Source organism: Telopea speciosissima, chromosome 9 (assembly GCF_018873765.1).
Source record: "Telopea speciosissima isolate NSW1024214 ecotype Mountain lineage chromosome 9, Tspe_v1, whole genome shotgun sequence".
Classification (NCBI taxonomy): Eukaryota; Viridiplantae; Streptophyta; class Magnoliopsida; order Proteales; family Proteaceae; genus Telopea; species Telopea speciosissima.
In genome coordinates, this window is record NC_057924.1 from 15,209,060 (window position 1) to 15,232,628 (window position 23,569).

At 37.0% G+C, this 23,569-nt stretch overlaps 1 protein-coding gene across 2 annotated transcripts; it reads left to right on the forward strand.

Moving 5' to 3' along the window:
• The first annotated feature begins 14,833 nt into the window (after positions 1-14,833).
• Positions 14,834-23,535, forward strand: LOC122640723 (switch 2). 2 transcript variants are annotated; one of them, XM_043833967.1, is made up of 9 exons: positions 14,834-15,277; positions 17,867-17,973; positions 19,748-20,675; positions 20,757-21,004; positions 21,750-21,876; positions 21,959-22,234; positions 22,346-22,616; positions 23,022-23,388; positions 23,426-23,531. In XM_043833967.1, exons 1-8 carry the CDS (start codon positions 14,864-14,866, stop codon positions 23,351-23,353), a joined length of 2,703 nt encoding a protein of 900 aa, XP_043689902.1. In that variant the 5' UTR covers positions 14,834-14,863; the 3' UTR covers positions 23,354-23,388; positions 23,426-23,531. The 2 variants fall into 2 exon arrangements, with proteins under 2 accessions (XP_043689902.1, XP_043689901.1); XM_043833966.1 differs by having other exon boundaries at positions 23,022-23,535.
• The last annotated feature ends 34 nt before the right edge of the window (positions 23,536-23,569 follow it).

Consider the following 23,569-nt stretch of genomic DNA (forward strand, 5'->3'; position numbering starts at 1 on the left):
AGATTTCTAAGCCTAGATTTGGTCTTGGGCTGTTTTAGTGGGGTGTTGTTCTCTATGCCACAGAACAGTCTATGCCCAGGCACATGGGGGTGGGTGCAATGACCACTCTGTCCCCTTGCACAGGTTGCCCATGTGCGTGGGCGTAGGCTGGGCTGCGGCACAGAGAACATTCTCCCATATATATATATATATATATATATATATATAAAGATGTATTCAAGATGCATCAAGGTAAGGGCCATGGATTAACTAACATAATTTACATTTAATATTCATCATTAATTTAATATATTAAATTATAAACATTACCTTTAAATCATTTTTTATTTTATATAAAAATAATGTAAAGTTGAGAAAACAAACAGGGCTAAGCCCAACAAGGCTGAGCCTAGGCTGAATTATCATAGCCCGACTGGTATGGGTTTTCAATACCCGGCCCAACCCAGCCCTTTGCACCCCTAATTGAAGCATTGCTATTATAGAACAATTATCACATACATATTTGTGCCTACCATGTTTCTTTGAGGCACTACCTAGATAAGGTTTTCTTCACTATCTAAGTCAATATCACATTCTCAGGCGATTAAAACAACTACTTTTATCATCCCAGAATGCGAAGTCGACTTAAAATGCATACCAAACACTACCTTAATATTTGACTGTCCCAATATCCCTTTAGCCTAACAATAGTGTTTACTCATATTAACCCAAGGGCACTTAGTGGTTGGATCATATAAAACCTTGGGAAATGGTTTGTCAACCTTCTACAAAATAGTTTAACTGAATCCAAGGAGAAAGAGAGTCCAGCTCACGTTCACTTACGTGAGCATACGAGAACGGCTCACAGCCGTCAAGATGGAATCCACCCCATGTGGGTCCCACGGGGTGGATTCCATCTTGACGGCTGTGAGCCGTTCTTGTATGTTCACGTACGTGAATGTGAGCCCAACTCCTTCTATACCATAGTGGGCTATGTTTGGTTGGGCTATGGATTTAGCCTGAACAAATTGGCTCGAGATAGGCCTGAAAATATTGTTTTACGGCCGGGCTGGATCGGCATCAGTCCATCCCAATGGTCCACCCCAGCCTGAGCCTGAACTATATATAGGGCTAGATCCATATATAGTTTAATCAATTTGGGCCTCTGTTGGGCCTATTTTTTCAAGCCCGACATCGACCTGCTCAATAAACTCAAGCTAGCTTGGGTCTTTCTTGGATTTAAAAAGCTTGTCAAGTAAAGCCCAAGCCCATGCTTGGACAAAAAATTTTAAGTCCAAGACCAGAAACAAGTGCCCAAGACTGGGTCACAACGGGTTTTTCTTTCAAGTCTATAAGCCCGGCCCATTATAACCCTCTTGAAGATTGAAATGGGCCCACAAACTTGAAGCGGTAGGAAAAGCCCAGCTTAAGTTCTCAAGCTCTGGTGCATTCAAGTAAGATCCCAGAGCCAGCATAATAAATTAGGAGATTAGTGTTGATTCTTGTTAAATTTTGGCTCAATCCTACCTGGCTGGATCTCGGGTTCAACTGGGGTTTGGATATCTGTTACCAAGATCGAGTTGGGCCGGGCTTAGACTGGGCATTTGAGACCTTGGGCTGGACCTAGGTTTTCAAAAACTTGGCATAGCCCACCTGATCCCCTATTACCACTATTAAAAGCAATGTTTTTGCTTATAAGTGAAGTGAAATATACTAATAATAATAATAATAATAATAATAATAATAAAAAAAGTAGTGTGCAATGAATAAAAATATAATAGAATTTTTTCCAAAATGGTGTCTGGTCAAAAGTAAGGTTTTAAGGAAAGTGATATAGGAAACAGATCCGGCTCCTCTCCAATGTGTTTGCCGCACAATGAGGCATCCGACGGTTGGGCTGGCTGGCACACATCCTGATGCACAAATTCCTCATTGTAGAGGAGCCTAACGCATAGGAAACTTGTAGTTTACAACCAATATAAAGACGGTAAGAGGTGAATGATTCACCATTTGGTTGCAAGGGGAATTAAAGGTAAGGGAAGGGAAATTTTCATACTTAAAAAAGGAATTTTTATAAACATTACCCCATGTGACACCATGTGACAATATCAATAACTCCAAATCATTCCATATTTGGTTATTAAATTCCACTTTACTTTGCATCCAATTCCCTTTGGTTTAAAATGTAAAATAAATTTTACATGTAAAATGTATATTTACTATATATGGTAAGAAATTGAAGTAGGTTATACAATCACATAGGATAATGATTACAAAAGTTTCTTTTTTAGGTTTGAAAATTTTTCCTTCCCTTCCCTTTAATTCCCCTTGCAATCAAACAGAGCCCATGGTATTTCAACAGAATTTCAAAAATGGCAATTTCAAGTAAAGTATTACCAAACCAAAAAGAAAAGAAAAAATTTTTATGGATTCCTATAATTTGCATTCCAACATAACACATTTTTTTTATGCATAAAAGATTAAAATTTAAACAAGAAAGTACATTATCATCAATATACATCCGAGCTTCTCTGTTCTAACCTTATTGGCTAGAGAGAGAGCAACTGAAGCATAAGAGCGAGATTGTTTAATAAATATTATAGAACCATAATTGTTCATAGCAAACTTACGATCTAGCAAAGAGGTATTGCACCGTAACACATTGAAAATTAATTTTTATAATAAATTTAGTAAAAATATAGAATCTTCATTTCAAAAATCAAAAGCTATTCTCTTCAACTATTGATTAGACTACTAAGAGTCTTGTCCTAAACCCTTAAAAAACTAACATAAGAGGAGACAATGGAACTAATCCACAAATTTCCATTATTTTCATTTGCTTCACAAATAGCCTCCAATATTCTTCCTTCATTACCAAAGAACACTTCCATAACTAATCCATTTCCATCGAGCTTCATGGCTTGAGAATGTGTGATATAAGGGTATCAATTTAGAACCGAAACCGAATACCAAAACTGAAACTAATCGTATAAAACTGTACCGGTACAATTTTGGTATGGAAAAATGGTATATTTCTGGGTACGTACGGTATTGGTTTCTATGATGAAACCGTTTGGTATGTACTGATATCATATCGAATCATCTATACTGATACCAAATACATATCAAATAAAGCTAAAATCATAAAATGCTAACAATGTGCCAAATTTTCTTTATTTTTTATAGGTAAAAATTCCACTTAACTATAGCACCAAGACTTCAACCCTAGACCTTTCCTTTCATCAATCCACACAGCAATTAGGACACCAAGACATTTATAAAATATAACATCTTAAACAAACCTCCTTAATGACTTGTTTACCCAAAAAAAACAAACAAACAAACCTCCTTAATGCACGTATGGGGTCTTGAACGTACCGAATCACCCTTCACCTACATCCTAATCGTTTTCTTTTTTCCTAGTTTCTCTATAATCACTACGTCTCTCTCTCTCCTCGATTTTCCCTTGTTTCTCTTTCACTCTGGTAATTAACTCGTTCATCATTTCAGCTTCAGATTTCCATTTTTCGAGCTCCATGTGATTTTGATCTTTATTTTTAATTCTGATGACATGGTTGTTCGAATTTAAGCCTTATTTTTAGCTCTCTCTCTCTCTCATACTAATTTTTTAGAGATGATTTTTTTCTTTGAAAAGCTTGTGGTTTGAGTGCCAAAAAGGACGAACAAAATGTTTTTGAAGAGAAAGGTAGCAGAGCCGCCTTGTGTCCAGGAGATGGACCTTAATGCTTTGTCTTGCCAACTTTTGTGTTGGAATGCTCGGAATGCTCTTCACTAGCAGCTATTTACCTCGTTTGGGATTTCTTCTTTATTTCTTAAATCTTCAGTTCCCAACTATCGCCTTTTCTTTACAATAACCATGGCAATCTGGCTTATAGCAAATATATACCGTGTTGTGTATCAAATTTATACTATTTTTATGTTGAATATATACTGTACCAAAATCATATTGAGTTGGTATGGTATCGGTATTAGAAATGCATATCACATTCATTACAGTATGTTACGGTATCTGGTATCTATATTCTGTACTATACCGACTAACACCCTTAGTATGATAGACAACATTTGTGGAGATGGCATGACATGTGGCCTTTCGACAAAACGGTTCACTGTCACCCAAAATTTTCTTCTTGCATTGCTTTTGATGTTAACTCGTTGTCCTGGGGGCTGGATGAAGACATCAGAAGTTTGGGACCTTGAAGCCAATGTCTCAGGATTCTACCTATACCTATATCCGTGACAAGGACAAATTTTCCATCACTACTTACAGTAACACCATTTGCGAAGTCAAGGCCTTGGAGTAACAGTGTACCTTCCTTATGCTCGGATCATATTTTATTAGTCTCCATGTCTTGTCACCACTAAGGATTATTGTCAAATGTTCACTAAGGCCCCGTTTGTTTGTCGGATAAAAAGGGGTGGAACACTTGTGAGGGTGGGGCCTACATGTGGGTTGGGTTGACAAGGAAAAGAAATAATAGAATATGCATTTTGTAGTGGGGTGGGATTTAGTGGGAAAGAGAGGAAATAGACATGGGGTGGGATTCCATGGGAAAGAAAAGAAATAGGAAGAGGAGAGAGATAGACTCAAAAGTAATTTTTCTATAAATAGTGCCAAAGTCCTATCAATTCACCAAAATTGGTAGGACTTTGAAAGTGAATTGGGTGGAAAAAAAAGGGGTGCCACCTCACTAGACAAGAATAAATGCATTTAATGAGCTTGTCTAGAAGTTTCCCACCCCATGTATCCAAACTCACACATTTTTGGTATTTTGTGGAGAAATAATATACTTTTCCCACCCCTTTTTGCCTATCCCATTTTTATCCGACAAACAAACGGGCCCTAAAAGAAAGCCACATAATTGTTTTAATATACTAATCCCTAATAATTGAAAGACTTACATAAAAAAATAAAAAAAAATTTCACATTGATTGTGAGTAGCCCAATGTAAAAGTTATAAACTCTCTCTTTAATGTCTAGGGTTTAATGATAAGTTCTACCTAAGGTTCAATAAGTGGTATCAAAATTAGGACGTGTAAATTTGGATGTACAATTATACCCAAATCCCAAATCTAAAATTCTCGTTGTTAAAAGTTATAATATCAAGGTTGACCAAGCTTCATCCATAAACGAAAAACCTATGTATATTCCACAAAAATCAATAATTCATAAAAGTAAAAAAGAAGAAATTACTACCTTCTATGGAACCTGATGCTGCAATCCCAGTATTGGGATCAATATCCAATCCATTAGTGAATATTAATGGAATTTTTTCAACACTTGAGACAAGTTGGGTGGCCTCTCCACCATTAGGTTCTACCACCAAAAGGCCAAAGGAAGAGTCCACTATATATAGCTCACAAGTGATATTGTTGAATTATAATCTTAATGGCCTTCCGCAATAAGCTTCTAAACTTGGGTTATTGGAATCATTACAACAACAACAACAACAACAACACAACCTTTTCCCAACTAATGGGGTCGGCTAAATGGATCCTCTCAAAACAAAGTAGGGAAAATAACCCTACTTATCTAATTTTATTTTTTTTAAAATTTTTTTGTGGAAGAGTATGTAAACAGAAAAAAATTGTAATTTCAACTTGATCAAATAAACATGTTTGTAGGAGATAGTAAAACTAAGTTGGACTGGTATGGGTTGGAATAGCAATACATCAACAAAAAGTAATAACCTTGAATTGCTTTGACGGAGATTTAGAATCATGAAACTTTTACACAATCTCTCTCTCTCTCTCTCTAAGTTGTAGCATATGGGTTTTATTTGTATCTTGAGGTGATAACAAATTGCATCCAACCATACCAAGGACTTTTCTACCTAAAGATTTTATTACAAATATTACAGCTCCTGCTCAATGTTCTCAATTATAGTTATAATAGTTTTGTCATGCTCACCCTCTCCTTTACTTCTATCACGATATTTTTCATCCTGCAGAATGAGAGCATAAGTTTTGCTCAGTGATGATAAGAGATCCATGGTCAGAATATTATAAATGAGTCATTTAATCACATGAGGAATTGGAAGACTCTTTCATTCTGTTTCAACTGTAGAACATCTTTCATAGCACCACAAGAGCACTTGGGTATTCTGGTTAAGGAATCCAACTCATCCTAACATCTTTTGACAGTTGTGTAATAGGATAATTAGGGAGTTGACCTTGAGTATGAATAAAAATATCATGGATAATGCAATAAATTTGAGCAACATTTTCTTGTGAGAATCACTCCTAAAGGTCGTCACATGCGTCTTTTGTAGAGTCAAAGTAGATGATGTTGGTGAGGTCCTTGTAAACAACATTCTAAATCCAAAAAAGGACCATTGTGTTGCAGTAGCTCCAAGAATGAAAGGTGTGATATGCTTCCTCTAGTTTAGAGATGGTGTCATTGATAAACCTAAGTTTCTTCTTAGCAGAGAGAGCTGTCATCATAGCTTTATTCCATAGATGATAGTTTTTGCTAGTCAATGGATGCGTAACAAGCAACATCTCTAGATTGTCAAAGTAACGGAAAAAAAATGCCGAACATATGTTAAATCCTTCTCCATGTGCAGCTTGAATAGCAACAATAAGAGATGTTGCAGGGTTGGTTTGGTTGATTGACATCACAGATGGTTAGACAAGAGAGAAAGCTTCTTTAATCATTGTTCAAGGAGATAATCAAACAAAGGGAGAGAGATGTCTCAGAATACCTCTAATACCATGATAGAACTCAACCAGTTTGATTTGAATTCATTGAATGAGAAAATAAATATAATTACATTGACAATGGAATCAGTAAGAAATCCTAAAGAATAATATATTGTTGCAATAAGATAAGAAAAGTAAACTCTATCAAGGCTCGAGATCAATATGGATAGAATCAAAGGAGAGGGTGAGCATTAGTGAGCTATCATAGTTGTAATTGAGCAAATTGAGCACAAGCTGCAATAGTTGTAATACTCCCCCTCAAATTGGTGTGTGTAAATAAAAAACACTCAACTTGTTTTGAAGATAGTGGAATTATTCCTTGCCGAGAGGTTTGTTGAATATGTCGGCACACTAATTTTCAGTGTGAAGGTAGTGAGTTTGGATGATCCCCGCTTGTAATCGTTCCTGAACAACGTGACAATCTAACTCAATATGCTTCGTACGATAATGAAAGATCGGGTTAGAGGTAAATGTAGAGTTGTTTGATTATTACAATAGAGATGAATAGATTGAAGGTGTGCAATACCTAAGTCTTCCTAAGTCTTGAACTTCACTTTTAAGCCAAATGAGCTCGTAAGTGGTGGTGGCCATGGCTCAGTATCCTGCCTCGATATAGGAGTGGGAGACGGTAGTTTATTTCTTTATATGCCAGGATATAGGATTATATCCAAGGAAGCTGGCCCAATCGAAATCCTAATAACTTGATAATTGAAATCATTGGAAGCCGTCAAAAGTATCCCTTATCCAAAACATAGTTTGAGGTAGCGAAGAATGCGAGTGACAGTATCCATGTGAGGTCGATGTGTGGATTGCATGAATTGACTAAGAACATTGACTGAAAAAGTAATCCTCGGTCTCGTGATGGTCAAGTATAGCAGTCATCCAACACGACATCGATAAGAACCAGGTTCAGAGAAACGGATTCCATCACCTGGGTTAAGCTTCAGGTTCACTCCATTGGGAAAGCTACAATTTTGGCCCCAAGAAGATAGACTTCAACCAAGATATCCAGTGTATACTTTCATTGAGAAATGAAGATGCATTTCTTGGAACGGACAACCTCTAAACCCAAAAATTATTTAAGAGATCCTTGATTTTAAATTTGCTATTCAAAAAATCTTTGATGGAGGCCATATGGGAAGGATCACTACTAATGATGATTGTGTCATCGACATAGACAAGGATGATAGTCAACCGTCCTTGTGCTTTAGAGTGAACAAGGAGTAGTCTGCCTGAGATTGTTGGAAGCTAGCTTGAAGGAGGGCAGTGGAAAACTTGAAAAACTAATTTTGAGAGGCTTGTTTCAAACCGTATAATGACTTTGTGAGTCAGCAAACAAGATGTTCCCCATACTCCTCCCTTACAGGAGAAGTCAAGTGGAAGTTGCATGTAAAACTCCTTTGTTAGGTTGCCTTGTAGGAAGGCATCATGAACATCGAGCTGGAATAATGGTCAATTTTTTACAGCAATGATGACAAACAAGGAACAAACGGTTACTAGTTTGGTCACATGTGTGAATGTCTCATTGTAACCACTTCCTTCAACCTGGGTGTACCCTTTGGCAATGAGTCGAGCTTTGTAGCACTCAATGCTTCCATCAACGTGTACTTGATTTTACAGACCCATTTACAACAATGGAATGCTTACCATGGGGTATGGAGTGATGATCCATGTGTTATATGCCTCTAATGCTTGTATTTCAACTGTCATAGCATCTTTCCAATCAACATCTTTTATGCTAGATGAGAAGAGAAAGTTTTAAGTTCATGATTAATACTGGTGAAGGCAAGGAAAACTCGATGACAAGTTAAAATTTTTTTGTCAGAAATTAACTGTGAGAGGGGGTAAGAGATGTTTATGGTAACAACTGACAAAGGAGGATGACAAGCCAAGTGAGAAGTAGATAATTGAACTTGAGAACATGTGTAGTCAGCAAGCCAAGACGACGAATGACTTGTTTGTATTGATCGCTGGGGATAACTGAAGTGAAGGCGGTGTGGATAAGGTTGGGTTTACTGAAGGGGAAGAGGGCGATGTCTCAGTGGGAGAAGGTGTGAGGGATGAGTGTGGTGGGTTTGGCAATAGGTGGGGTGAGGGTATGTCAATATCTGCTATGATAGGAAGTGGTAGAGGGTTCCAACCGGGTTCTTTTGTAACTTCTCTAGAAAGAAAGGGAAAATATGTCTCATGAAAAGTGATGTTCATGCTGACATAAAACCTATGAGCATCAAGGTCATAAACTCTGTAACTTTTTTGGCCACAAGGATAACCAGTGAAGATGCATTGTTGGACATGACTATCCAAAACACCAACATAAGGTCCACGACTTTGACAATCTAAGGCAATGCTTTCAGGACCTGCAGTAGTATTTAGAGAGAGAGAGCAGCTGAAGAATGAAACAAATTCAACAACATAAAGAAGTAGTAGAAAAGAAATAAAAATCTAGGAACGATAGCCATGTTTTGATTTCAAATTCAAAACTCTGTTTCTTTAAATTCAGAATCCTGTCGTTTAAGAGTTGCAAGTTACCACTATTATTTATAGGAAATGCTTTGATAGAACTCATTTATGATTAGGAGTTTAATATATGTCTATTCTTTGATATGAAAATTCTTATTCGAAAAATAAGAAGATTCTCTTTAGTTTGATAAGAAGTATGAATCATTGAGAGAATGGAAACCGTCTTTTAGATTAGATTAGTGTTGGTACATTTGGATTTACGATTTTGCCTCTTTCTCTTTCCCTCAACTTCTTTCTCGGTTTGAGTATTGATCAAATTGCTAAATTAGATTAGGGGGCAAGAGATGGCTATCTGATCGTGTAGCACCTGCAGCAGTGCGGGGCCAATGAGAACACACACATTGGAATCAACATGGTTGAGATTTTTTATTTCATGGGGGAGGGGAAAGGTAGTATTGTTGCATAGTTCTCTGTCTGGGCACAGGAGCCATAAGACCAAGTAGTGTTCTTTTTCCCATTAGGTTATCCAGTTTCCAAAATCACTTCCCACTATTTAATGTGGGAGTAGATTTCATCTTCCTTAGATTGGCACAAGTTTCCTTTTTTATGTTGTAGACTACCTTGTTAGTATGTTTACCTATGAATCACTGGATTTATGTCTCAATGATGTTGTTGCATATGCATGGCTTGACTAGTTGACCTAATTTGGAAACCCAAACTCAGATGAATCAGATCCAAACCGAGACTTTGGTCTAAGGGGGATTGGTAAGGACTTTGTTTTAATTGGGGGTTATTTATATATTTTGAGTTTTATTTTATTTTAATTGGAGAGTTAAATACGTAGGAGATTGTTTACCAATTTTTTTTGGTTGTGTCTATTTCAGTTTAGGAAAGTATATACATAAATAGGATTATTAATTTAATTTGACCCAATCTGAAAATCCAAACCGAAACAGACTGTATCCAAACCGGGATTTCCTTGTACAATGTGCAAAATAATCTCTTCCATGATAGTATTGAGTCTACATTTTTTTTCTTCTTACTTGCTTTTCTCGTGTATTCAGTAGCATTGAATCAACAAAATATAGTCCCCCCTCCTATAAGCGTGGTGATATTTACTTGATCATTATTCATTATATATTGATTTAGAATTCTAATACTCTGTTTGGTTCATTCATTGTACTCCAATAGCAAGTAGTCCATGTAAATTTCATGTAGTGGTGGCTAAAATTTTAAAATAGTTACGGCGCGGCTAAACCCATTTTAGTGCCATTATTCGGGTCCTTCATAGTGATAATGACACGGAATACATCGATAGTCGGCTAACCTTGGGTGGAATCTTAAATAGTTAGACGTTAAGAATGCATTCCTCAATGGGGACCTTGAAGAAGTCTACATGGACATACCTCCTGGTTTTGCATAATCATCTATTGTCGGTAGTGTCTGCAAATTATAAAATTCCTTATATGGCCTCAAACAATCTCCTAGAACATGGTTTGATCGATTCTTGAAAGCTATGTAAAAATTCGGGTACCGACAGAGTCCCACTGATCACGCATTGTTCGTCAAACATAAGGACAGTCTAATTACTGCTCTCATTATCTATTTTGACGATATAGTTATTTTCGACAATAATGATGAGGAAATCTCCAACCTAAAGGCACTATTGGAAAATGAATTTGAAACTAAAGATTTAGGGCCTCTCTAGTACTTTCTTGGGATTGAGGTTGGCAGGTCCAGCAAAGGTATTTTTATTTCCTAACGATAGTATGTCTTAGATTTTCTCACTGAGACTGGTTTACTTGGGTGCAAGCTTACAGATTCTCCCATTAAGGTTAACCATCAACTCAGTTGTGTTGTTGGTGAATCCGTTGACAAGGAACAATACCAAAGACTTGTCAGCCGATTGATATATTTATCTCATACACAACCTGACATTGCCTATGTTGTAGGCATTGTTAGCCGATTCCTTCATGATCCCCGAACATCACATTTAATGTTGTATACCGTATATTACGATACTTAAAGTTTGTTCCTGGGAAAGGTCTTCTTTATTTTATTTTTTTTCTAATAATGGGCATTTGAAGTTAGAAGCCTTCATTGATGCTGATATGGGTGGCTCTATTGATGATCAGAGATCCACCTTTGGGTATTGTTCCTTCTTTGGAGACAATCGGTTGTGTCCCACTCTAATGCTGAAGCCGAGTATCATGCAATGTCACTGGGGATTTGTGAGCTCATGTGGCTTAAGGGCCTTTTGTATGATCTAGGTGTAAACTTTGAGGATCCTATGCACCTTTACTATGATAATATGAATGGTATCAGTATTGCTCGTTCTATTTATCAGCTCTACCAATCAACTAACTGATGTGTTTACAAAGGGTTTGAATTGTAAGGTATTTCATTCTCTTGTTTTCAAATTGGGCATGTATAATATCTTTGCACCAACTTCCAACTTGAGAGGGGGGAGCATTAAGATAACTATGACTAGTCTTTATAGATAGGGACGTTGAGTCATAGACACCGTACTTACCTATTTTGTTAAGTTGTAATTTCATTAAAATAAAGTAAACCTCTGTCATTACTGACAATTCGAATAATTCTCTAATCCTCTGATTCTCAATTTATTCTATTTCTCATGAATATATTTATGTTTCTCGTACAAACAAATGCCAAAAACGACTTTTCTAATAGATCATATTTGCATTTCCCATCTAACCAAACGTAGTTTTAAGAAAGACACAATGTTCCTAGGCTTAGCCCATGGGATATATGTGTATATGTGTCGGCACCACACGCTTTTAGGGGCAGCTAATATATGATCTTATGTCCTATCCTATATAAGTTTTGGGCAAGAGAATGCTAACTGGTCGTGTTTCCCCTGCACCAATACAGGGGCCAATGAGAGTGTGCACAAAGGCATTGGATGAGATGGGATTATCAATTTCACTGGGAACAATCTTTCCGCACATTCCTATGTCTGGGCGCAGAAACTACACGACTGGTTAGCGTTCTTTTTTCCATAAGTTTTTTTTTTAATTGAAGGATCTTTACGTTCCCATGTCTCTGCTATCTAGATGTTACTGAGATGCTAAGGACGTGGCCTGTCTGCACATACAACTTCGTCAAGGATAAAGAAGTGGGGTCCATAGAACTATGGGGTGCATGGGCCTAGGGTTTTGCCCACCATCACGAGCCCAATATTTTTTACCTGGTAACATCCAACCCATATTTAAATGGCCCAAACTCTGGGTAAGGAAAAAATTCGCCTTATAAAAAGCAGGGTCATATATATATCACATAAAATACTTGTTTAAAAAAAGGGGGGGGGTGGTGGTGGTGAGATGAGACCATCTTCACCATTAATGGGGAATAGTTAATAGTTGCTCATCCGCCCGACACTATGGGGCTTAGGAGAAGGTCATAATGTATGCAATCTTACCCCTGCTTTGCGGAGAGGCTATTTCCTGACTCGAACCCACGACCACTTGGTGTCTTGGCTACGTTAAGGTCATAATATACGCAACCTTACCCCCGCTTCGCAGAGAGGCTGTTTCTTGACTCGAACCCATGACCACTTGGTTGCAATGAACTGCCCCTCCATAACATTCAATTGAGCTAGGTCGTATTAAAGTATTTTGGGCTAATAAATATGGGCTGAAACTTGCCCAAACTATACCACAATATCTATAAAAATCTACTAGTTTCGAGAGTGGAAGTTAGTAGAGTGATTTTGGCCTAATCGATGGGATTTTATTGTTCAGAGCAATGAACGATTGTTAAATTTTAAATCTATGATATTGATCGACCCTTCACCCTTACAAGAGAAGCAGATATGGTTCATTAATGTGGACTTTCGAGCTGTCACCCTAAGGAGAGAAGAGAAACCTTATCAGAGAAGCTAGGGTTCTTTAGATTGAACTGCTGAGCCATTTGGTGGGTTTTGTCAAAGAAATCATATTTAAATCTCGTTGGTAGTTAGGGTTTCAATTAAAAAAATAGCTTGTTGATTCAAGAGTCAACTTAACTCAAAAGGCACTCAACAGTTAAGTCCATATGTTCTCAGGTGTGTCTAACTCGGATGAGTCAACTCAATGAATGGTGCATGAGTCGGGTGAGTTGAATTGAACCATTTGATAGATTTTGTCACAAAACTTGTCAACTAGGTTTCATTTTAAAACATAGTTGGTTGACTCGGGAGTCTACGCGACTAACAAGCACCAAGATTGTACTCAATATCATGACTCAAGCGTATCTAGCTCAGTTGAATCAATCGGTACCCCTATTCATAAAAATATAAGGACCGAATTTCATTGCTCTATCAACCAACTAAGAAAGTTCGTGGTCCGGAGTAATACATCACATAAATGAAACTTCCTACATACAAAATACCCGAAATGTTACTAGACTCATAATTGTATCCCATTCAAATCTCCAAAAGATGTTGCTCCATGATCCCACCACGCCCAAAGTATTATGTCTATATGACTAAAACATATGTCTTTTGTATAGTATAAAGAAAATATATTAATATCAAACTTATAATCCAATAAATGTTTTATTGTTTATTTGATAAAATTTAGGGCAGGGGCTTACGAGTTGGTGGAGCAACGACTATTTATGCAGTTGGATGAGACACAATCATGAATTTGGTGTCTTACTGTAGATAAAAAATTCCATTAGTTGATCAGCAAAACAGCGAACTTTTGTGAGCACTATTGGTCAACTAACAGAGTCCATAATTTGGAACACTATACCACTCAAATAGAATAATTAAAGGATGTCAATTTGAGATCGAAATCAAGAAACGTCTAGGAACCTACCTACTAAAACCCGCAACTGATCCATCGTGTTACTAATCGATTATTATTAAAATGAAATTAGAATCATCTGATGTGTCAAAAAAATAGAAGAGTAAATTACTCTGACATTTCCTGTATTATATCTTAATTACAGTTTGCACCCCGAAGTTCATGACAATTACAGTTATCCTTATTGTGGTTGATTAAATTACTCGGACCTCTCCTGAATTTTACCTTATTTTTAATTATCTCCATTGTATTTTCCACAATACAAGTGAATTGATTGACAGTGACACTTGACAGTTAGGGGTGGATAGTTAGGTGTGGATAGTATAATTATTGTAGGGATTTGTGAGCACTCCTCTCAACTAAGAGAGTCTATGATTTGAAACACTATACCACTCAAATAGAATAATTAAAGGGTGTCAATTTGAGATCGAAATCAAGAAACGTCTATGAACCTCCCTACTAAAACCCACAACTGATCCATCGTGTTAATGAAATGGATAATTCTAATAAGGATCATCTGATGTGTCAAAAAAATAGAAGAGTAAATTACTCTGACATTCCCTGTATTATATCTTAATTACAGTCTGCACCCCTAAGTTCATGACAATTACAATTATCCTTATTGTAGTTGATTAAATTACTTGGACCTCTCTTGAATTTTACCTTATTTTTAATTATCTCCATTGTATTTTCAACAATTTCAAGTGAATTGATTGACAGTGACACTTGACAGTTAGGGGAGATAGTATAATTATTGTAAATTAAAGGGTCATTATGTAATTAATACATATAATAGGGAGATATGAGTAATTTCTTCAAAGATTTAACAAGGAACGATTGGAACTTGGAAGTTTGGAACTGAAAAAAGCTTTGAAAATCGAGAGGATTCAATGTCACTGAATAGCTTCAAAGAGACTCTGAGGCCTTGCAACAGTTTCCCCTCCATCTCTTTTTACAGACAATCTTCAATTACCCAAGAATCTGATCCAATAACAACATTTCCAAGGAAACCTCCCAAGTCCTCTCTCTCTCAGCAACTCCAACGCCTCGAAGACCCTTCCCCTTTCCAGTCAAATCAAACCCCACAAACCCAACCAAATGATGAAAAAGTAGCGTTCAATGGGGGAAAGGAAGATGATATTGGTGATGATGAAGAGGAAGAAGAAGAGGAAGAGAAAGAAGGCTTCACCCATCGTTGCCAACGCCGTAGGGATGAATCTGTGTCTGCACTCTTTCAATTTGGTGCGACAGGACCCTTTGAACCTATGCTCGTCTCTTCTCCAGGCGAAAATCCAATAGTTCGGGTGCGGTTTTCCTTGTTCTTTCGAAATTAAATCTCTAAACTTGTGCTAATGCATTAGCAATTACATTGTTCGAGGAGAAAACCTTTCGCAATCCAGTAGATCGGGTGCGGTTTTAACTTCTTTTTTTCCCCTGGTAGTTGGGTTAGTCGAATTCAGTAACTCACTAACACGCCCCCAATTCATCAGGGTTTATTCAACATTTGTAACCAGATGTATGGACAATTTTTGTTTGTCTCCATTAACATTGAACGACCGCACCTTACTGAATTTGATGCTTTAATTTAAGGTTTTGAGTTTGATTTATTCAAAGAAGTTTAGGATATACCATCTTTAATAATTCTGTACGAACGCAGAATTTTGGATGAAGAGGAATACAATAGTTTAGACAAAGTGGAGGAACCTCAAGATTAAATGGAGCACCATTTTCAAGTATATGTGAACCAGGTAGAAAATCAGAAGCTGCTCAAGTCAACAACAGTAAAGGATCCAATTATTAAACTGGATATGTGCCCTACATATATGATCAATAGCACAACAAAGCTGACGTCATGGGGCTGAGAAATGGATCTGGCAACAATCACTCATTGTATGAAAACTTTAGGGTTATTATCTAGCAACAGATTCCATAGACTCTATGAACAACCACTCCTACGTTTCCAGTAGAGAACCCGATAAATATTTTTATGTTACTTATTTTGGAGTATCTGGTTTCAAGCTTGCAAGTTGTTACATGGAGAACATACTATTCTAGTTTGCGGATGTACCATATCATTTTAATGCAATCATCCGATATTGGATTCATTCCTTTTGGCTGGTGAAATATTGTGAATTTTGTGGTGGCAGTTTCAAAAACGGTATTGTCTGAATGACACCTCCATAGGCATATTTACTATTTAGAACTTGACACCTTCTTTTAATTGGCCGTTGTCTAGGAAAAAAATTTGCTACTACTCGGGTTGTAGGAATGTTCCTGCTACCTGGGCTTGCAGCCAAAGAAATGGAATAAATCACTTACCCTTTGGTTCGCAAATACCCTCCTAGGTTTTAGAATTTTCCAAAATACCCTTTTAGATTCCGTTTCTTTGGGTTTGAACCTGGTAGCAGGAACATTCCTGCAACCCGGGTAGCAGCAAAATTTCGTCCCCTTGTCTATTCTCAAAAATTTTTTAAGTTAGGGGCAATAAAGGGTTTTCAAAAATAATTTGAAAAATCATTTTCATTATCAAAAGGTGTCATTGTCATGCACATATTTGGAGTACATATGTGAAATGACAATATTTACTCTCATTTTGAAAAAATTGTGTGAAATACTAAAAGGGCAAAAAAGTAAGGTTACAAATTATTGACATCTTGTAATGTAGTCCTAGATTGATAGGAGACCAACTAAGAGCCAGTAAACCAGGATCTGTTATGAACAGCCGAACAGGTGAATTGGCTAGGTCAAAAATAGGTTTTTGGTGAAATTAGGGTTAGGGTTTGATGTATGGGTTATATCAAGTTGAGGTAGGGGAGTCTATTAGTGAAGGTCTTGAGATCTTTTGATGGAGTTAGGTATATAAACTTGAATGGGCAGCAAGGTTAGGGTTAGGGTTTTGGATTTTTGAAAAGAGGAAAAGATGGATTTTTAGGGTTGATGATGTTCAGATGAGGGAGCAACTTGGATCGAGTTTTCCTTATGGTGAGAGGAGGGATTTTGCTAGCTGGTTTGGTCTGGGCAAAATTTAGGTATTGGGAAAAGTGAAAACAAAAAGGGGGAATGTTAGGGTTTAGTGGTTTAGAGGATTAGAAGAAAGGTTAGGGTTGGGATGAATCAAACTCACTGTTGTTGCAGAATTTCCTTCGCAGCAGCTTGTTTGATTGAGAAACTTGAATAAAAATTGAATCTTTAACTAGAACTTGAATGTAGAGCTTCAAAAGAACCACCTGGGCTTCGTTGATTGGATCAAACACCAATCCGACCAACGAACCACCCGGGCTTCCCACCGCAAGGTGTTAATCGGATCAAACACCGATCCCACCAACCTTGATCAAACACAAGACAAAAATCTTCAATGGAGAAGAAGAGCAGCAAAAGCTTTTTATTAATATCAAAATTTGTTTATCATACTTGCTCCCCTTACAACCTTGTATAAAATACTAAAAAATATACTCCTACACTAAGAAGGAAAGGTCTAACGTAATCCTTAACCTATTAGGTAACCTAAACTAACTAGGAAACTGAAATAGACTCAAAAACTATTAAAATCACTTAAATTGAACCACTGGTTCAAATCAGTTTTGGACCGGTTCAATTTAAAACATGAAAATAAACTAAGTATAGAAGCTAATCCCGTATCCAACCTAATTACCGATACTTTAGGCCCATAAAAGTGACCTATTACATGGAAAACCCATGGGATCAAAGGCCCAACATATATATAACCTAACTCTAGACTTATTCCCATCAAAATAAGCCTAATTTGGTGATGTATCGGCATCATCTTGAGGGATGTCAATAAGAAAATTCCTTCAGAAAATAATTTCTGCGAGGAAATTGTGACAAGATATCTGATGAATTTACTGATGAGAAATACTTTTTTCTCCTTGTAGGTTCCTGCTTCTATCAATTGTAGGCTTCTTGAACATCAAAGAGAGGGAGTGAGGTTCTTATACAGTTTATACAAGAACAACCATGGGGGTATCCTTGGAGATGACATGTAAGGTTTTGACCACCTTTATCTTATATATTCCGTATTAACTTGTCCCATCTAAATTTACCTTGCTTCTTATTGACAATTTCAACATGATTATTTGTGAAAATGATAACCCATTTGAAATTTATCCCTAGGTTTTTCTGGAGATGATTGTTATTTAGTCACCCTGGGAATATTTTATTTGCTCTTGAATTTTGGAGGGTTCTGCTGGCTAGTTTCAGTTAAGAGTGTTGTAGGTAAATCACACTTTTGTACAAATCATCTTTGTAGGTCTTCAAGGTTGGGATAGGTTGATAATTTTGTTCCTTAAAGGGTAGGAGTGAAAGAGTTGCAGTAAATGTTAACTTGAATAAAGTATCGCTTCCTACCACCCCCCCCCCCCCCCAAAAAAAAAAGGAGGAGAAAGGTTGGTCATTGGAAAGACATTCAGTTAGGTTCTATAATATAATGACTGTTAAACTGTGTATCCTTTAATGACATTTGGATTACCTCTGCTAAACAGAAAACATTGAAACATTACCCATATCCAATTATAGTTACTTACTGTCATTTTAGAGTTTATGTCAATATGCTTTTGTTCAATGAGTTCATGAATAACTCTACTTTGTCTAATCCAAGCAATATTGGTTGAAACATTTGTCTGCTGTAAGCCTTGGACTGTGGGACTACAGGTTGATATTATAATGTTCTATTTATAGTCAAGTTTTGTTCGTCTGCAAAGAGAATTATGTAGCTGATATTAAAACCAGTTACCATTATATGATTTTCTCTGTTGAATTATTGTTTTCGACATTTCATCAGCATCAGCATCAGCATTATAGTCATGAGACAAACCTTGTCTCTTCAAATTCAGATACTCTACGTATCCTTTACCATGATTCCATTTTACCCTAGGACTTATCCTCAATGATTATATACTTGCTTTAGCAAATATATTCCCCCTTTTCTTACTTAACATTTTCCTTAAGCATAGCATTGTTTTGGTCGGACATGTTTGCATGCTAAACTTATTTATGTTACTACCTATTTTAATAGGTACTTAGGATATCATGTGCTAATTCATGATACATCGACACAAATATAGCAGAAGATACTTGATGCTTTCATTGCTTGCCCCTTACAAAATTATGTAAGCGATCAATTTGAAAGGTAAATAGATTTACATATTTTAATTTAAGACAAACTTTTGACATATTTATGAAAATGTATGATTATTTTTCTATATAATTTATTAAAATAGGAGAAACAAAGTAGTTTATATTTTTTTGGACTTCATCTCTCCAGACTTTGTTATCGTTGCCAACAGATCACATCGTAGAGGTGAGGATGGTTGCCTTATGAACCTTAATTGGTTGTGGTTTCTGTTTCAAGCCCTGTCAAAACTGAAGCAAAGATGGAATAAGTTCCCCTATTTGTCAGAGCACCAGTAAGGATGATGTTGATGATGCTGGCTTGCGAGTGCCAGCATATTCTTTCTAATATATGTGTAAAGTTGATCACAGTTTGATGTTTAAATTAATGGATGAATATATATGAATTACAAATTCTTAATGAGTATTATAGAAGTAAATAGATGCATCATGCGTTAATTCTAAGAATTATGAAGCTTTTCTAATGTTACTTAATGGCTTGGAAATGCAGACCTTTTGGCATATTTTGGGTTGATAGAGATAATGCCATATGGAAATGTTATATGAAAATATTTGTGCCAATCCATATGTTTTTATTATTTTCATTGATACATGTCATAAAATTTCTGCTTTTTTATGTTGAACAGGGGGCTAGGGAAGACCATCCAAACTATTGCTTTCCTGGCTGCTGTGGTTGGAAATGATGAGGAAGAGGATGACTCTAATTTACAGAAGGGGGACCAGTTGGTAAAGAAAGGGCCTGTGTTGATCGTTTGCCCTACTTCTGTTATTCACAATTGGGAAGATGAATTTTCTAAATGGGGTTCCTTTAGTGTTGCTGTTTATCATGGACCAAATCGTGATCTTACTTTGGAGAAACTTGAAACACATGTGGTTCAGATACTTATTACCAGTTTTGATTCATTTAGAATTCATGGTACAATCCTATCTGAGGTTCAATGGGATATTGTGGTGGTTGATGAGGCACACAGATTGAAAAATGAAAAATCAAAACTTTATATTGCATGCTTAGAAATTAAAACCAGGAAACGCTTTGGTCTTACTGGTACAGTAATGCAGAATAAAATTATGGAGCTGTTTAATCTTTTTGATTGGGTTGCACCCGGTTCCCTAGGGACACGGGAACATTTTCGAGAGTTCTACGATGAACCACTCAAGCATGGTCAGAGGTCTAATGCTCCCGAACGATTTGTTCAAGTAGCAGATGAGCGTAAGCAGCACCTAGTGGAAGTTTTGCATACATATCTATTGAGAAGGACCAAGGAGGAGACTATTGGACATCTAATGAGGGGTAAAGAAGATAATGTTGTGTTTTGTGCAATGAGTGAGTTGCAGAAGCGTGTATACAGTGGGATGTTACAATCGCCAGATATCCAATGTCTGATAAATAAAGACCTACCTTGTAGCTGTGGAAGTCCTCTAACTCAGGTGGAGTGCTGCAACAGGATTGTGCCAAATGGAATAATATGGCGTTATCTTCATAGGGACAACCCTGAAGGATGTGATTCATGTCCCTTCTGCCTTGTACTTCCTTGCCTTGTAAAGCTTCAGCAGGTAAATTTTGATTTATATTATTTATTTTTTAAGTTTTCAATTTTCTTTTGTTGGTTGTTTATTTGTGGAGGTGTCTCTCAGATAAGCAATCATCTGGAGCTGATTAAGCCTAATCCCAGGGATGATATAGAGAAACAGAGGAAAGATGCGGAGTTTGCCTCTGCTGTCTTTGGTGCTGATATTGACTTGGTTGGGGGAAATACTCAGAATGAGAGCTTCATGGGCCTTAGTGATGTTGAACACTGTGGAAAAATGCGAGCTTTGGAACGGTTTATGTCATCATGGGTTGTACAGGGTGATAAAATTCTTCTGTTCAGCTATTCTGTCAGGTGGAGAACCATTGTTGGACTTCATTTACCCATTTAAGAGGATGTTATACCTTTTGATTTATTCATCTGTTATCTTTCAGTTTTAGTTTCCTTATATGCTTGTATGGTTAATCCATTTCTAGTGCTTTGTCTTGGTATTATTTTGTTGTTCCTGGGTTTCTTAATTCACATCTTTTTATTCATTTGAAATTGGAGGAAAGAAGACAATATAACAGGTGCAATAGGGCAGCATTTGAGTGTGAATGGAAGTATTAGTTTCATTTGTCTTATGCATCAGTAGTAAATAGCTCCTTCTACAAGAACTAGATCGGGTTGATGTAGGACAAATTTATCAAGAATTTACAATATTTTCATTTTTCTGGCAACTCATCATTATGCTTCTATGGCTCTATTTTTCTGGAAACTTCAAATTTTGGCTATGAAAAGTCCACAAAGAGAAGGACAAAAAATATGGTATGATATTGAGATTAAGAGTTATTGAAAGACCATCTGCATGGAGAGAATGTTTTGAGAAATGGGGAAAACCTGGCTGGGCAAGAGCTGTTGGAATTTGTTTGGACTCCTCTTTTCTTTATTTTCTTCTCTCAAAGTCCCTGCCCCAGGAAATAGAAAAGTTAAATCTGTATTTTCTCTCCAGATGGATTTCCACCTAAATTTTCTTCTCTTTGCTTCCTTAGACGCAGTTTTGCTCAAGTCTTTCCTTGTACCTATATGCTCTGGACTTGAAATTGAACTTTTCTTGCAGGATGTTGGACATACTGGAAAAGTTTCTCATACGCAAAGGTTATTGCTTCTCCAGACTCGACGGTTCAACTCCATCCAGCTTACGGCAGTCACTTGTTGATGACTTCAACTCAAGTCCAAGCAAACAGGTTACTTATCAGCTTGTATGGTAGAATGTTACATATTGAATATCTGTATTCAATTGGTAGTTGCATTTATTCCCTTTGTCAGGTGTTCCTCATATCAACTCGAGCTGGAGGGTTGGGCCTGAATCTTGTCAGTGCAAATCGTGTTGTAATATTTGATCCAAATTGGAACCCAGCACAGGACTTACAGGCACAAGACAGGTCATTTCGTTATGGGCAAAAACGACATGTAGTGGTTTTTCGCCTTCTTGCAGCTGGCTCACTTGAGGAACTTGTGTATTCCCGTCAGGTATACAAACAGCAGCTATCAAACATTGCTGTTTCAGGAAAAATGGAAAAACGGTATTTTGAAGGTGTACAGGTATGAAAGCTGTGTTTTCTTGGTCAATATTTTTTTATCCACTTGATTCTTGTATTGTAAAAAGAAATAAGACGCCTTTTCAAATGGTCACTTTTAGTAGCTTCCTCTCAGGATTGCAAAGAATTTCAGGGTGAGCTTTTTGGAATTAGCAATCTGTTCCGTGATCTGTCTGATAAGCATTTTACCAGTGAGATCATTGAATCACATGAGAAGTGGGGACAAGAACATGGGCATCAAAATAGAAAGGCAGGTCCATCTGAACTTGGGAAAAATCTTGTTTCTTCAAAGGAAGAAAGTGAAACATTTTTGTCGGGCCCAAAATCCCGAGAATCTGATGAGTTGGACACAGCTATAACTGATAAACCAATGCTTGAAGATTTAGGTAAGTTAATTGCTTTAGTCTATTCTTGCTTCCTCTTCTATTATGATTTCTTCTATATGTGATATAAGACCGTCATATACATTGAATGCCATTTGCATAGTTGTCTAGGCGACGCCTTGACGCCTTGTTTGGTGTCACCTTGATTTATTTCCCTCCTCCAATGCCTACGATCACCTATGGCCATTTGTTAGGTGCAGAACCTTAAGAATCTCTTTCTTTCTCTCTAGTACTACTGCGTTCAATATATATAGTTCCCTCATACTAGTGCTTTTCAGTTCAAAATCTGTGTGGTACATGCACTTGAATTTCTTTGACATATAACTCTAAAATTGGTTGTTGACGGGGGTCTAGACTTTCCATGTTCTACCTTTCAGACAATTCTAACATTCGTTTTATGCTGTACAGGAATTGTCTATGCTCATCGTAATGAAGACATTGTCAACTTCGGGCCCGGGCTCCACAGCAGGAAAGATGTGAGCATGCCCAAGAATGATACCACCGAACAGCCATCCAGACCCAAATTAGGGAAAAGAAATTCTAATGGAACCCAAAATGTTCGAAATAGAGAAGAAGCTTCATTAAAGAAGCAGAAGAAGGTCCAGTTCAGTCACCTTGCTCAGTTTATGGGTATGGGGGAAGTAGAGTTAAGCAAGTGGTTACTATCTGCTTCATTGTCAGAGAGGGAAAGAGTGCTTTGGAACTACAGGAAATACAAAGAGAAGTTGAACAATGGCTGAAGGAAATAACTCATTTTCACTTTGTATAGAGTCACGTCAGCTTACTGTAAATATACATGGTGTGGATAATAGATACTTGTGGTCCCGGCCAATGTTCAAAGTTGTATTACAAAAGATTACTTCGGCAATTTTTCCATTGTTAAATCTTATTACAAAGGCTCGAGTCATGGTTAAAATGTCCAACTGTAATGCTCACAGGTACTGAGAATCGCTTGA

Excerpts from the sequence above, each read along its gene's own strand:
- LOC122640723 (XM_043833966.1), top strand. The coding sequence starts at position 14,864 with ATGTCACTGAATAGCTTCAAAGAGACTCTGAGGCCTTGCAACAGTTTC. Across the intron at positions 17,974-19,747 it reads GGTATCCTTGGAGATGACAT|GGGGCTAGGGAAGACCATCC; the intron begins GTAAGGTTTTGA and ends TATGTTGAACAG. Across the intron at positions 21,005-21,749 it reads CTGTTCAGCTATTCTGTCAG|GATGTTGGACATACTGGAAA; the intron begins GTGGAGAACCAT and ends CTTTTCTTGCAG.